General features: G+C 35.1%; 1 protein-coding gene across 3 annotated transcripts; it reads right to left on the reverse strand.

Annotated features, from left to right (window-relative positions):
* Positions 1 to 423: 423 nt before the first annotated feature.
* On the reverse strand, positions 424 to 14,137 carry LOC110448722 (solute carrier family 28 member 3-like). 3 transcript variants are annotated; one of them, XM_021495107.1, is made up of 11 exons: positions 14,062 to 14,137; positions 9,731 to 10,239; positions 8,095 to 8,239; positions 7,049 to 7,240; positions 6,457 to 6,618; positions 5,785 to 5,910; positions 5,243 to 5,379; positions 4,658 to 4,826; positions 3,474 to 3,731; positions 2,799 to 2,979; positions 424 to 2,200 (listed from the first exon to the last, which is right to left on the reverse strand). In XM_021495107.1, exons 2-11 carry the CDS (start codon positions 10,231 to 10,233, stop codon positions 2,184 to 2,186), a joined length of 1,890 nt encoding a protein of 629 aa, XP_021350782.1. In that variant the 5' UTR covers positions 10,234 to 10,239; positions 14,062 to 14,137; the 3' UTR covers positions 424 to 2,183. The 3 variants fall into 3 exon arrangements, with proteins under 3 accessions (XP_021350782.1, XP_021350783.1, XP_021350784.1); XM_021495108.1 differs by lacking the exon at positions 9,731 to 10,239 and having other exon boundaries at positions 14,062 to 14,120; XM_021495109.1 differs by lacking the exons at positions 8,095 to 8,239; positions 14,062 to 14,137 and having other exon boundaries at positions 9,731 to 9,820.
* Between the last annotated feature and the right edge of the window lie 1,288 nt (positions 14,138 to 15,425).

The following is a 15,425-nucleotide window of genomic DNA, read 5'->3' on the forward strand; positions in this document are numbered from 1 at the left end:
CACCTTGGTGAGCTATCAACACGCTTTGTTTTCCAATATGGCCATTCCTGCGAACCTTAGCTAACAAACAGGTTACATGTGAATGATGGTTTGGAGCGACTTTTGTTGAAATACTTTCAGAACCATTAGCGATCATATGTGTCCTCTGCTCAGTGTGAAATCGATATTTTAAACAAACTGTCTTATCGGAACATTAATATATATTGTAGACTTTCGTCTTTTCCTATTTCTTCTCCCTGATATCTCCTTTCAGCAGTGTAGGTTCTAAGAATAATGTGATCGGTTGGATTGTCATCTTACTGTGAACAAGTTATTAATCTCATATTATCTCAAGTTCATATTATTCAATATAATGCATTGGCCTTATCTGAAAAATAAATCCGAAATAAAAAAAAACATTTAAACGTTACACTGTCAGAAGAATTGATATAATGTTTTAATTGTGAAATAAGGACAAGAAAGTGCAAATTCGACAATGCTTACTAAAAATACTTATACAGGATATCATACCTTGGGGTTGTTATTCGTACACCTGTACCTGTGGGAAGATGTAACCGCACTCAACGCAATGCTATATTTATCATAAATGACAGCTTAACGTTTTTGTTTATAAATTTTCATTTCAAAATTGATGTATTAATTAAATCAAATAAAAATAACAGAATCCGTTAATTTACGGCTATTGGCTTTGGCTGATATTCCATCCAATTGACTTGTATCAACTTTGTCAATAAAATTTGTTGAAATGAATGACAGCTTCTTCATGTTTTCAAGGTTGTATACAAGACTAATATATGTCCTAAAATTTGCTCATAAATGTATAAGATGCACAATCCATTTAATTACAAAACAACAAAAACAACAACAAAACAACCAACCAAATAACATGTAGTAACAAAGCCCTGTAAAACCTCCAATACAATTAATAGCGTTTTGTATTTCCAATTAACGTACCCAGGTGATTGCGCTACCTAAATCAAGACGAGGAAGTCGTTTGATAAAATGTAAGCGTTTTGGCTAGGTCACCTGGGACCGTATTCATAAAACCGTATTCATGCTGGAGCATGGATTTTGTGCTCAAGTCGAATTTCTTGTTCCCATTATAAATTAATAAAAAATATCTGATTTTGTTAATGGTTTGGAAAATAATTGCACAGACCTTAAGCCGAAAACTAATTTCGATGTTTAACTTTGACAATTTGATCGTTTGATTTTAGCGAGTAACAAGAATTTTGGATAGAAAAAAATCCGTGCTTGAAATTGAGAACGGTTTTATGAAAACGGGCCCTGATATTTGAAAATGCCGTTTCATTTTTTGTATGCTCATTATTTACTAAGGTGTCACAAAAAGAGCTATTGCTGTCGTAACATCAGCAAAATTCGAATAAATTATGTATTATTTTCCGATAAAGCGAAATAAATGATAAATATAATAATGTGATTGGTTAGAACAATGATCACTGTAGTGAGTTCTTTATAAAGGTTTCAATCTCTAGAAGTATAACTATGTGATAATACGACAATACGTAAGTAGATACGAAAAACACTGTATTCATCTAAGACAACACCTAACGCATAGAAAAAAAAACCGTTGAACTGGAGAAGTATTACCATACATACAAAACTGTCCTCGGCTCTACATACGTTATGTTTGTACATGTACGATACTTATTTGTTAGATTTTGTTCATGTTTACGTTTAACGGGGTATTTTTTCATATATTTAGTTGACGCATATCTTGCAATTTAAATTAATCCAATTAGTAAGGTGTTGTCAGCTGTAGAGACTGTATAGTAAATATCTGTTATAGCCTTATTATATTTATTCAAAAGTATTTTTTGTCTGTAATTTTGACTTCGCGATTTCCATTTATGCAAATCGCACACGTGCTTCATTTATAAGCCAGACAGATTCTCCAGGATTTCACTTTGGTGGAGAAGTGGTGTTGGTGAAGTGATGCTAATTGCCGATACTATAAGACAAACGATGTTGGGCACCTTGATCATGATTTCGTTGGTCGAAAGAGCAAAACAACACTATATCTGTAAATTAACTATGCGTATCTTTCAACGAAATATCCAATTACAGAAAACAAAAACAAAAGAGTGTGAATGGATCACATTGTTCTTGCAGTGCATCAATCACATCCGTTTTCAACAGGACAGGAACATACGTGATACTCCTCAGGAAAGTAGTAACCCTGAAATACATAAACGTAAATTGCGATATATTGAAAAAACATCTGCAATATCTAATACGGCCTGTGAAAAACACGACAGGACAAACAACTAGATTAGTATTTAGTTCCAAACACCATAGAATTACGTAAATTGCATGGGAATATATAGTATCGTATGGTGTCATATAATAACAAATACAAACAAAATGATAGATAGGATAGAATAAAACAGTGAAGATATACTTTATTGACTTATATCACGAGGCTTTATATCACTAGACTTTATATCAATAGACTTTATATCACTAGATTGTATATCACTAGACTTTATATCACTAGAATTTATGTCACTAGAATTTATGTCACTAGACTTTATATCACTAGAATTTATATCACTAGATTGTATATCACTAGACTTTATATCACTAGAATTTATATCACTAGATTGTATATCACTAGACTTTATATCACTAGAATTTATATCACTAGACTTTATATCACTAGATTTTATATCACTAGACTTTCTATTACTAGAATTTATATCACAATTATACTATGTAGATTACAACTTTATGACCTAGCATCTTTCAGAAAAAAAAAATGAAAGTATGTCACATACCAGCAACACAAGCGGTAAGGTAACTAGCTATTGTTCCAGCTATGAGTGCTCGTATTGCCATTCTCGGTAGTTCGCCAAGTCGGCTAGGAGCCAGGGCCACAAATGACCCAATTGAAATCCAGACAGAGGGAATACTGGCGAACCCACACATGGCGTATGTGGCGATCATCTCAGAGCGGTCCTGAAATCAGTTAATCGATCAAATATTACAGATAACGGTAGGACGTTGTATCAGATGTACAGTTCCATAAGTTCGATAATCAAAGTATTTCTTAGATATATATAAATATTCGTGAATATTATAGCCTACATGTACCATGCCGACCAAAATTGGTTCATTTAATGCAAATATGAACGCTGTTCTTTGATTATACGAAAAGGTTAGGCTTTAACATAGAATATGAATGTGAAGCTAAAATATTTCAGGAATAGCAATTCTCTATTTACGTTAATTTGACCCCAAACTTCAAAATGTGACGCCATAATAAGGAAAATACTTAAGGATACGCAATTAAGTAGAATTCAAGTCGCATTATGATGGGAAAAAAGTAGCTACGTTATTTTGATTGATTTCGGTAACAACATATTCTAATAATATAAACTCATATTGTCGATTACTATTTCTAGGTTCGAAAAAACTCACAAAAATGTCATTTTGCTCGTTAGAAATATTACCGTTAGAATTCCGTTTTCCAGTGTGGTATTCCAGTTCGGCAGGAATATGTCATCGCTTGCTGTCAGCACTGTGTTGTTGTATATTGCGGTGTATTCGTTGTATTTCTCCTTGTTAGACAAATATTTTCCCATCCGTATGTAGCTAAGAATGAGAGTTGCAAACATGCGGACACCTAACATTTCAGCAACTTTCAGACAATCTATAGCATCGATTCCCATGACGAAGGCGAGTGGCCAAAGGCAATAGGAAAATATTTTCTGAAATACAAACAAAAGATATAAAAAATAGATATATACTGCTTGATGTTTGATACAAGTCAACAATGAAATGAAAACAAAACGATCAATTATAAAACAGTGTCAACAAATATAGAAAAAAGAGAGCTGAAAGCCATCCAATCAAACAACCCTTTAAAAACCAAGCAGACTCAACATGCTATGAATGCATTACATGTGACATCAGTATCAGATCTCATCAGGGAAAATGGCACATTCTCCCCATCGACAGGATCACCCAATTTCTAAGACATAATTATAAATAATGACAAAGGTTCATCGAGCACGTGTCTATCATACTTAGCCTCTATAGCACATTCAAGCAGAAAGGTACCATTGTTGATACACCAAGGCAGCGAACAAAACGAAGAAAAGGCTTAATTGAAAGAGAAAAAAAATATCATGCAGTATCTTAAAAAACCTCATCACCTTCGACATCCTACATATTTCATCCTTAAAATGAATGAATGATAACGAAAAAATACCTAAGTGCCTACAAAGAGCTGTACAAAATCGATAAAATTAGGACAAAAACTTAGTATGAACAAAGGAAAAATTTACACTGAAGAATAATTCCCATGTGAATATATAGTACTATCATTGATTGGGAGTTTAAAATACAGTTTTAGGGACTCTTCGTTATCCAGTCGAAGGTATTTCTAATTTGCAGGAAAACCTTTGAAAAGGGTACAATATAATAGAATGGTTCTTGATGAGATCACGATGGCGATGTTAAAACTTGCCAGCATGTCTTCTTCAACCTTCTTCTCTCTAAATCTTGCGTTGTAAATTTGTCCGTTAGCAGTCCAAAGTTGTAACGGAAATCATGACATTCTTATTATTTCAGGAGATACAGTCTGTCAAAACTTAAACGTATTCCTGCCAGAATCTTACACTGATCCGCTCACCCCGATTGTGAGCTCCTTTACTCCTGCTCTCTCCCCGAACCACGTGATTGTTGCATTGGCGAATGCGAGGAGGGATATATAAGTCAAGATGTTGATGAGAACGCCCTTTACGAGTTGTAGGCCTTGCAGTCCGCCCTTTGCCATAGCTTCCACGACACTCTTTCGATCACTGCAAAGGTTAAAGTATGAAGCAGTTGACAGGGAAATGATTTCGTTTTTGTTAAGGGGCCTTGGTCAGTAATGTAAATCAGTGGCTACACATAACGAACAGTGTAGTATGTTATTTGTTGTCTTATGATACAATTTCATATATATATATATATATATATTAATAATGAAGAAAGGAACTATACACAATACAATAAACGAAAGGAATACAATCATATAACTATATTCAACAATACGACTATTTAAGATTTGGCACCGAGAAGTAAATATGCTGTATCGATAATCATCAGGACAGCTTTACACAAAATCAAACAATCTAAATAAATCAATGAGAAAACTTGTTTTTTTCATTACTCTACTCATCAGTAATAAAGGCAACCATGAAAAGAACACCTTAACATAAGCATCCCGACAAACCTTTTAGTGGCAATAAAGTATTTTTTATCATCGTCTTTGCAGAGTTTAAGTGTTTCAGATGGGTACACTATTTTCGATGCCACCAGAGCGGCAGGAGCAGACATTATTGAGGCCGTCAGGAGGTACTCGACAGGTATCTTTAAAATGAAGCAAGAAAATGCTGATTTGATATGGACAAAACGGTCTAGTTTAAAACATCAAGCATTTCGAAATAGTGATACATTGAATGTATTTCATTTTATTGGCTTTTCTCACTTCTTTGTAAGTTAAAAATTACAGTAGGTAGTATTATCGATGATAATTGATTACACTAGAACATACATTGAGTTTGGTGTTTCTTGTGTTTTGTAAAACATGACAATGATACAAAATATTAAGAATGAAGTTTAATTCTTAATAATGATATTATAATTCCATTATCACTTAGAAATTTGAATGGTTTCCAATTATTGTTTAACCACTCAAACAGTTGCAGAATAACTGATGTACTGCTTAACTTAAACAGGGTGCAACGTCCAATACCAAATATCGTGCAAACATACCCCGAAATTAGCAAACACGACAAAAGCGAAGCCCGCTATGGATGACAGTCCGTTTGTGTAGACACAGAAGACTTGGGATGTAGATAGTGAGTCTATGTACTCATTGATGACTACTAGGGATTCAATCTAAAATAGAAAATATTACCAGTTAAGAAACGTATTCTGATGTAATCAATTATATATATTTAGTCGATGATATACAATAAAATTTCTGGAGTATGAAGACAAAAATATGATTGGATGACGTCAAGTCATTCGTATATCAGCAAAGAGTCATAGTTCAAACTAGTACATGCCTATTTTATATTGGGTTCCATTTGTTTCTTTCTTGCTTGAATAATTTGTGAAGTTACATAACATTGTTATGGAAATATTTGGAAAGGATTTCTTATTTCAGTCGTCAGCTGTTCGACAGACGGTACGCAATGAACAATGAAGGTTTATTAGAAACTCTTTTGTCTGCTAGCAAATTTTCGAATGCAGACACAATTACATGCGACAAGGAAACCTGTCCCGCGGCTGGCCTGGTTAAATTTGCTGGAGAAATTATTTGAAGAGCGTTTGTTTATTGGAAAATAATTCTTGCACACGATGGTCTATCATCCGGTAGAACATGGTAATTAACCAATGACAATTGTTGTTAAATAGAAGATGTGTTAGAATTATACATACCCCACTCATGAATATATTCGTAACAGCGTTGATTGATTCCAAGGGATGGGTCTGAAGGCAGTAACCAAGAACACAACCCAGGTTTGAGAAGATAAAAGCCAAAACACCAAGGTAGGACAAAACAGCAACAAAGGCACAAAAAACGATGACAGAGGGAACAACCTTCAAAAGAACAAAACATCACGTATAAATAACGTGTACATGTTTCTTTTTTACAGTAGATATCTAACATAGACAATTTGCATGCTATACAAAACATATTTAACAAGTTGGTGAGCTGAGTTTTTGCCGCAGGTTAACACAGTTAATTATGCCAAAAATCGTTGAACTGTTATGCCCAATTTCGAACGCCATTTCATACTTGAAATCAACGGACGAATTATTTGTTGCCATAAACCAATAATAGGATGTTGTGGCTCTCGAATTACGTAGAGGTTGGTAACATTCATGACTGAAGTACATCAGATATATTTACTGCACGTTGCAAAGTCACGAAGATAAATGGCAGAGACAAGATGCTGCAATCAAATACCACCCTAAGCTATCCTAAAGTCGTGTTTTGTCACAAAATTAACTATTACTTTCAACTTACCTTGAAAATCACTTTAAACTCCTTGTATTTTTCACTGAAAATGAAAGCTGAACCATTGTCGGCGAATACGATGAATTCCAAAAACCTGTCCGTTATCCAGCGCACAGCATTAATACCCCATTCTGTCCGGAGGACAATCAAAGCAAAACCAAACTGGAGTGACAGTCCCCAAAACACCGTGTGCCAATTTATCTGTACATGGAACGATATGAAATAGTGCAAAGTTTACATAACTTACTAAGCGCCGCTTAATGGAATGTATGAATTAAGATAGATTAAGGAACGAACGCCTCATTGAATAAGTTACAAGAAATTGTGCATTTATTACTTTTCTTAGGATATTGTTAATGATTGTTACGGACTACACAAAACATCCGTGATTTAACTTTGATATACAGAGTGTATATTTGTTTTATATGAAGTAGAACAATACATTAAAATGTGATACATGTAAATATATAACGGAAGGAAACACCAACACAAAAAGAGTCCGTTACTAATGTCGGTATATCTGGAGACTCAAAGGACCTTATTTACATGTATGTCATTTCATACCTAGGATGTAAGGATAAACATGTGCATTGGAGACACCGGTCTCACATATAGAGCCAGGGCCAGAAAACATAAATAGCAAATCAATGTACTGGATTACAGAAACATGTTACTGAGTGATCATTTATACACTTGTGGAGAAAAGAAATGTACCATCTTCTCATTTTATAAAATATTTTCGGGAAAAACTATTGAAAAAAGGAAAAATAAGAGCAATTCATTAAGATATTAAAAATCGCAATCAAATTTATCTATTTCAATTTTAATTTTAATTCTCTTTTTGACGTCACAAAAAACATTATTCCTTTTATTAATCACGGCATAAACGCTATGCGATTAGGGGCTGAACATTAATAATAAAATATCTAATGCTTTACACATCTATGTGTTTCTGATTTTTTTTTAAGTTCTCATAATATATCTGTTCCTTTACGGCAACTTACAATGTATCATGAAGATTCATATGTAATTTTTTTCTGTGAATTAGGACTTACATTTGCCTTGTTATTTGACATGAGGAACAGGATGAAGATGAAGACGAATATCCCGCCGAGTGAGACGAGGTTTCTAGGTCTAGTTTGTATAACTGTCAATCCTATGTAGACTGCGATAAGCGTCAGCACCACAAAGTACAACGTCCTAAAATAATTCAAAGTATTTCTGTGTGACAAATTAGTATGATCCGATAGGGATAACATTGATAAGGATGAAATAAAGTTACATTCTCAAAATGACATACGTAAGGCAAAGTCATTTACGAATTTTGAGTTTCCTGGCGTTTCGGAGTTGTGACTTTTATCATAAATATTGATCACGCAAACATCGTATATCAAATAGAATTACAAAGCTATGCATGTTATGACTTCCCATGAATATATGACAGAGGATGATCTGTGTGTGGTCATCCGCGGGTCAGTGAAAAATAGTATAAACCAGATATGATAACCGGAAAAAATCAACCAACTTAAAACTTCAATTTAAATGTAGAAAAGTTAATTAGCATGTAGTATCAAAACTGCGCACAAACGTGACCGCAACACTCACCCCGCCATTTGTGAACAATAATGTCCCTTCTACCACAATATAGGTCGAAATAACAAACATAACAGTCTACTTTCATTTTAAAATGTGGCCAACAACACGGTTCGAACATGGACTTGGACGACTATGACTGACCTGAAGCTCATGGAAAACCATAACCTGGTCGCTTGAATGTCCGGAAGTCGGCTAAAGTTGGGAGTCACATCACTTAGACCTGGGGTTCAACTTAATGTCTTACCCTGGGCCATATGGAGTTGATGAATACAGTCCAGCTAACCCTAGGTTCTGGAGTTGGATTGACCGATTTGGGGTGTATAGCAGCAAACTGGCACCAATAATAAGCCATGTTACATGTTATTACATGATAACAGTTTACAGCCATAGGCCCAAATAGGGAAGAGTGAAGCTGTTTCAATTGACCGAGGGTCAACCAAGGGAGGAATGATACAGTGACAGGCAACCAATAAACATAATAAAGGTGGTGGTGGGGGTGGAGGATGGTATGACTGTATAGTCTGACCATCAGAAAACAACTGGACAGTTCGCTAGAACTGTTAGAACAAAGAGCACTTGTCATGTGACCACGCTAGGTCCTAGGATTGGATCTCATACTATTTCCCTTATCAGTAAGGAACCAATACTCAATACAGCACATGTAAATTGGACAAAGAGGGGATACCCTCTGTTTACTGTGTTGCTGTCAGGACAGTGGGGTTATGGAAGGTCAGAATGCCCAGCTGGCTGAGCTTGAGATAAGAATAAATTAGGTAGGGAGAGGAGACCCTTTGTTTACTGTGTTGCTGTCAGGACAGTGGGGTTATGGGAGGTCAGAATGCCCAGCTGGCTAAGCTTGAATAGTCTTGACCTTGGTTTAGATATCATGTCTTATCTAGTGCAAGTTAGTTTCAGTGTTTTGTTATAAAAGCTAGAATATTTGTTTTAAAATAAGTAAATAGATTTTAATAAAGAAGACGTCCATGCAGCACGCTGCAAGTTAGTCAATCACATGGCCAGTGTATAACCCTGTCCAACATGGATATATAGTGAATATATTGTAGCAATAAATGCTAGATAATAGCTTATACTCACCATCTTAATATTTTCTTCATTTTAACTATATTTTCAGGATTCTTCGATCCAAAAGTCTTTTCAAATAGCTGGTACAAAGATAACTTTTTAATAATTCCTCGTCCTGAGTACATTAATAACAAAATGGTACAAATCAGTAATCTCCAGGATCCTTCGTCTCCAAATCGGAAACTGAGAGAGTAAACAACATATGCTAGGTACAACAGCAGTAAAATACTGTACGTTATTTGTTTCAATATCCTTTTATGTTCTAAAATTGTGTCTTGGATTCCATCAAATATTTTGTCGATAAAGAATTTTTTCTCCATTCCCGTTCGGTCATCTTCTGTGATGACGGTTTCCAGCTCTACTATACTCGATATTGATTGTATTCCTATATTTGGCCTGTTAGTGACAGAAGTCTCTTTACACTCCTTAGATTCAGTGTCATTCGATGAAATGATGTCCATCTGAATTTCATTTTCAAAACTGTTTTGTTTTGATTTATTCAGATCAGTGTCCATTTTGTTCTGCAAACATAAACTTATATATGAGTAATATAAAACTACCACAGCACCAACATACAATGACAGATTATAACACACATTGGTTAGATATGTTATTATGCGACGCACATGGGTTAACTATGTTATATTGACAACCACAGGGGTTAAATATGTCACAACGACAACACGCAGGGGTTAAATTTGTCACTACGAAATTCGCACCAGGGTTAGTTATGTCACAAAGACAACACACACGGGTTAAATACGTCACAGCGACATAACATAAAGGGTTAGATTTGTAATAACGACAACATTCAGGGGTTAAATATGTCACAATGACAACAAAAAGGGTTAAATATGTCGTAGACAAAACACACCAGGACAAAATATAAATACAATCCAGCATCAACATCCATGACAACATACAAAGGAACATTACTACAGCGTCAACACGCACGGACAAATATACCGCTCTCAGTACACAAAGACAGAAAATACCAGATAGTAAACCCACACACATTAAACAAAGATATGTCAAACGGAGTCAAAACCTTATGACAAAATATACCACAGGTTCAACACATGTTGACAAATTTTACCGCAGTGTCAACAAACAAGGACAAAGCATACCACAGTGTCAATAAACAAGTACAAAACATACCGCAGTGTCAACAAACAAGTACAAAGCATACCACAACATCAAAAAACAAGTACAAAACATACAACAGCGTCAGCAAACAAGGACAAAACATACCACAGTGTCAACAAACAAGTACAAAACATACCGCAGTGTCAATAAACAAGGACAAAACATACCGCAGTGTCAACAAACAAGTACAAAACATACCACAGTGTCAACAAACAAGTACAAAACATACCGCAGTGTCAATAAACAAGGACAAAACATACCGCAGTGTCAACAAACAAGGACAAAATATTCCACAACGTCAACAAACAAGTACAAAACATATCGCAGTGTCAACAAACAAGTACAAAACATACCGCAGTGTCAACAAACAAGGACAAAATATACCACAACGTCAACAAACAAGTACAAAACATACCACAGTGTCAACAAACAAGGACAATACATACCACAGCGTCAACAAACAAGGACAAAACATACCACAGCGTCAACAAACAAGGACAAAACATACCACAGTGTCATCAAACAAGGACAAAACATACAACAGCGTCAACAAACAAGGACAAAACATACAACAGCGTCAACAAACAAGGACAAAGCATACCACAACGCCAACAAACAAGGACAAAACATAACACAGCGTCAACAAACAAGGACAAAGCATACCACAACGCCAACAAACAAGGACAAAACATATCACAGTGTCACATACAGCAGTTCTGTATAGTTATGTCACAGCCACATCACTAAATGAAAACAACTTAACTCAAACTTGATACGAAAAGACAGAAATTAACAAAATATCAAAGTTAAAAGAAAGTCACCAAGAACGCCCACGTAGAATCGAAAAATAAAACTTAAAATTAGGTGCGGCATTCGAAATAAAGTTTATCCATTGGAATCAATGGAATATGTAGTTCATCGACTGCTAAAGATACAGCCTTTAATCAGAGTAGACACTGAAACTGAATTCAGCGTATGCATATACCTTACTGATGTAGGTTGTATAAGACTGCGGGTGAGTTCTACGATTTCCTTAATGATCTCGTTTGTCATTTCTCTGTATACAATTTGAGCAAAACAAGTGAAATAGAAAACGAGTGATTCTCAGAAGTCGCCAACGTTCCACTTTTGCTATGAAAATCTAGATCAAGTCCAGGTAATGTCGCGTCGTCTAAGCGCGAGCGCGAACAGGACACACTAATAAGCATAACAAAACTTACACTTTCATTGTTCAAAGAAATGACATACGATATCATGAAATAAATCGTAGAATTTGGCCGCAGTCGTCTACAACCTGCATCATTGGAAACTCTGTGTGAGGAGTTTCTCTGTCAGCAGTCAACATATATCATTCACAAGGATAACGATATTCGGAGTAAGCTTCTTAATGCAAAACAAGTACGACAGGGTTGTCGACGCACTTATGTTACTCTCAAGGATGGGAAAGTTAAACATAGAAAATATTGAAATTGTAACGTTTATCAAACACTTTAGAAGCAAGTCATCCCTGCTGATCATGTTGTAATTAAATCTAAATTCAAAAATTAAACTGTAAAGGTCAATTTTTGGATGTTCCACTGTCACTCACAAACCACAATAAATATAAAAACAACATAAGACAACTAATTGGACTGTCTACCGTCACTGTTGGGTCATGTCTATAGAATGATTTGCTTTTCCATATGGCAATAGCAAAATCTTAATTTAGCTTCATGTACAAAAGAGTTTTACTCAAGTTAAGCCAGACATTATCATATTAGTTTCTAGTGAAGTTCGTCACCTCAAGTTATCCTATGACCACTTCGGTCAGAGAGTAAAACAGTTGATTGCGCGCCGTAACTGATGGTGCATACGTTTCTTAAAAGGTGCAGTCAATTCTGTGGAAAATCCTACCAAATTATACCAGAAAAATCAGCACACTCTTGATTTTCAAGAAAGTTGCACCGATTCAAGTTACAAGTGATCGTTCGAAACCGGCGATGAAGCTTGCAGATACTAGTCCTTATGTGTACATTAACGACATAATGCTTTTTCTAGTAGTAGTATTATTTGTGTGTATGGCACGGTGGCTGAATGCGTACATTTACATATATTTGTAATTTATAAGACAATTTCCTAATGTACCGTAAAAACGCCTTAGAAAAATACCTGATTTGGTATAGGGGCTGTGAATGTTGTATACCGATGTCCTTATTGTAAATGGCTTCAAATAGTGAAACCTTTAGTGCATGTCATATTTCATATGCGTTGATGCAAGCAATATATATATATCTTCAAAGAAATAGTTATTAATACTACACATGTATATAAAGATATTTCTACGTAAAGCAGTGCATATATGTCTATACAAGGAAAGATCCATTTTACTGATATACACGTATAAAAAAGTAAACAATACTTAGATGCGTATACATGTACATATACGAACAGAAACAGGGAAAGGTGGATCCGACATTTAAGCGCCAGTTTTGTAATGAAAGCAATCCACAGATATGTGCTAATATGATGTGTCAGATTACCCTCAAATAAATGAAATATATGTGTACCCGTACTTCACTCGTGCAATCTGAGACGTGAGGTTGACACATATGTTGGTATATCTATTGCCTATATATTGCACGGACACATGAGTATTCGTTAGTGCGATATTTTTTCTATCCCTTCGAATTCGTACCTTTCTACTATGTTGACTAAATGCATGATTGATCACGCAGGTCGAAACATGCGTTAACGGATGTAAAGATGTATCCTATGCTATCAGTTTTCGTGCAAATAACAGCATCGATTAATTCGTTGAAATAATGCAGTATAAAATTGTTGCGCTTTTTGGCATTTTTTTAAAAAATATTGTTTAAGTATAGAAGTCCCCCTCCCTCTTCCGTACAAAGTTGGAAAGGTACACTTATGAAAGATTGTAGAGGGTTGATGACCGTAAAGATCGTGTACTGCATTGTTTATTCACGTTCACGCCGAGCCTAGGGTATGAATACGCTTATTTTTATCAATATGTATTGGAGCGTTAAATATGTCAGTGTATAGGAGAGTACATTAAGTTTACTGCGCTGTAGTGTTGTGTCAGCTTGTCGACGCTCGCTTAATTTACGTACTTAAAATTTACAGACTGATGTTATGACGTTGGAAATACTATCTAAATAACTACATATCAATAACAACAATTATTTTTAGCATGGTATTACCTGTTCCTTTTTCTAGCCGATCTGTGTGTAACTCCCCCGCTCAGTCAGCTGCAGAAGGGACACATACTTCCCGGTAAGCAATATATAAACCAAGTTATCCCCCTTATATTTTAGGTAACATACAACTATTTGTATCTTTATATATTTTTAGAAATAACAGTCTTTTTATGTAAAAAGATTGATTGATTGACAATCAAAACGTAAGAATTCAGTATTTCAGTAACTTAACAACACCCTTTTTTTAACAAACAACACATAAAAGCCGGACACTCAATTAATTAATGATATTAGCATATGATTATAATATTGTTAAAACATGACTATTGTTCTACTGATTTGATGTTTTGAGCCAAACTGAAAAAGTCGTAAACCGTTTATGTAATACATTAACTTTAAAGAATGATATACTGTTAATTAGATATACTGAAATGTTTACATTTCTTTATAACATCCATGAAAGCTACCAATAAAAAGCGTTGTTTAATCCAGTTATCACAAAAATAATTACATGTGAATGTTATTAATCGGAATTAAAACTGTTTGAGTAATCAGATACAAATCATGACGTGACGTCAAATTCAAATTTTAACGGAAATTCCCAATCATTTTGATTGACGTTCATCGCCTGACAGACATGGCAGCCATTGAAAGCAAATGTCTTGTTTACATACAGATGTAATGCAATTCGATGACACATTTTCAGTGAACTGATTGACATAAAATTACATGACCAGTTTTGGTTCATACCCGATCTCAAAGTAATGTTGTATGGCTGGTCATGTAATATTACAGAATTGACTTTTTTAGATTACCAATGCGTTTTCTACACACAACACTCTGAAAGACGACGTGGTATAGCTAACGTACTAAAAAAAGATGACGCGGTATGGCTTACGTACTATGTAAAGACGACGTGGCATGGCTAACGTACTATAAAAAGATGACGTGGTATGACTAACGTACTATATAAAGACGCCGTGGCATGGCTAACGTACTATATAAAGACGACGTGGTATGACTAACGTACTATATAAAGACGACGTGGCATGGCTTACGTACTATATAAAGATCGGCGTGGTATGACTAACGTACTATATAAAGATCGGCGTGGCATGGCTAACGTACTATATAAAGACGACGTGACATGGCTAATGTACTATATAAAGACGACGTGACATGGCTAACGTACTATATAAAGACGACATGGCATGGCTAACGTACTATATATAGACGACGTGGCATGGCTAACGTACTGTATAAAGACGACGTGACATGACTTATGTACTATATAAAGACGACGTGGTATGACTTATGTACTATATAAAGACGACGAGGCATGGCTAATGTACTATATAAAGACGACG

Source organism: Mizuhopecten yessoensis, unplaced genomic scaffold, assembly GCF_002113885.1.
Source record: "Mizuhopecten yessoensis strain PY_sf001 unplaced genomic scaffold, ASM211388v2 scaffold4223, whole genome shotgun sequence".
Lineage (NCBI taxonomy): Eukaryota > Metazoa > Mollusca > Bivalvia > Pectinida > Pectinidae > Mizuhopecten > Mizuhopecten yessoensis.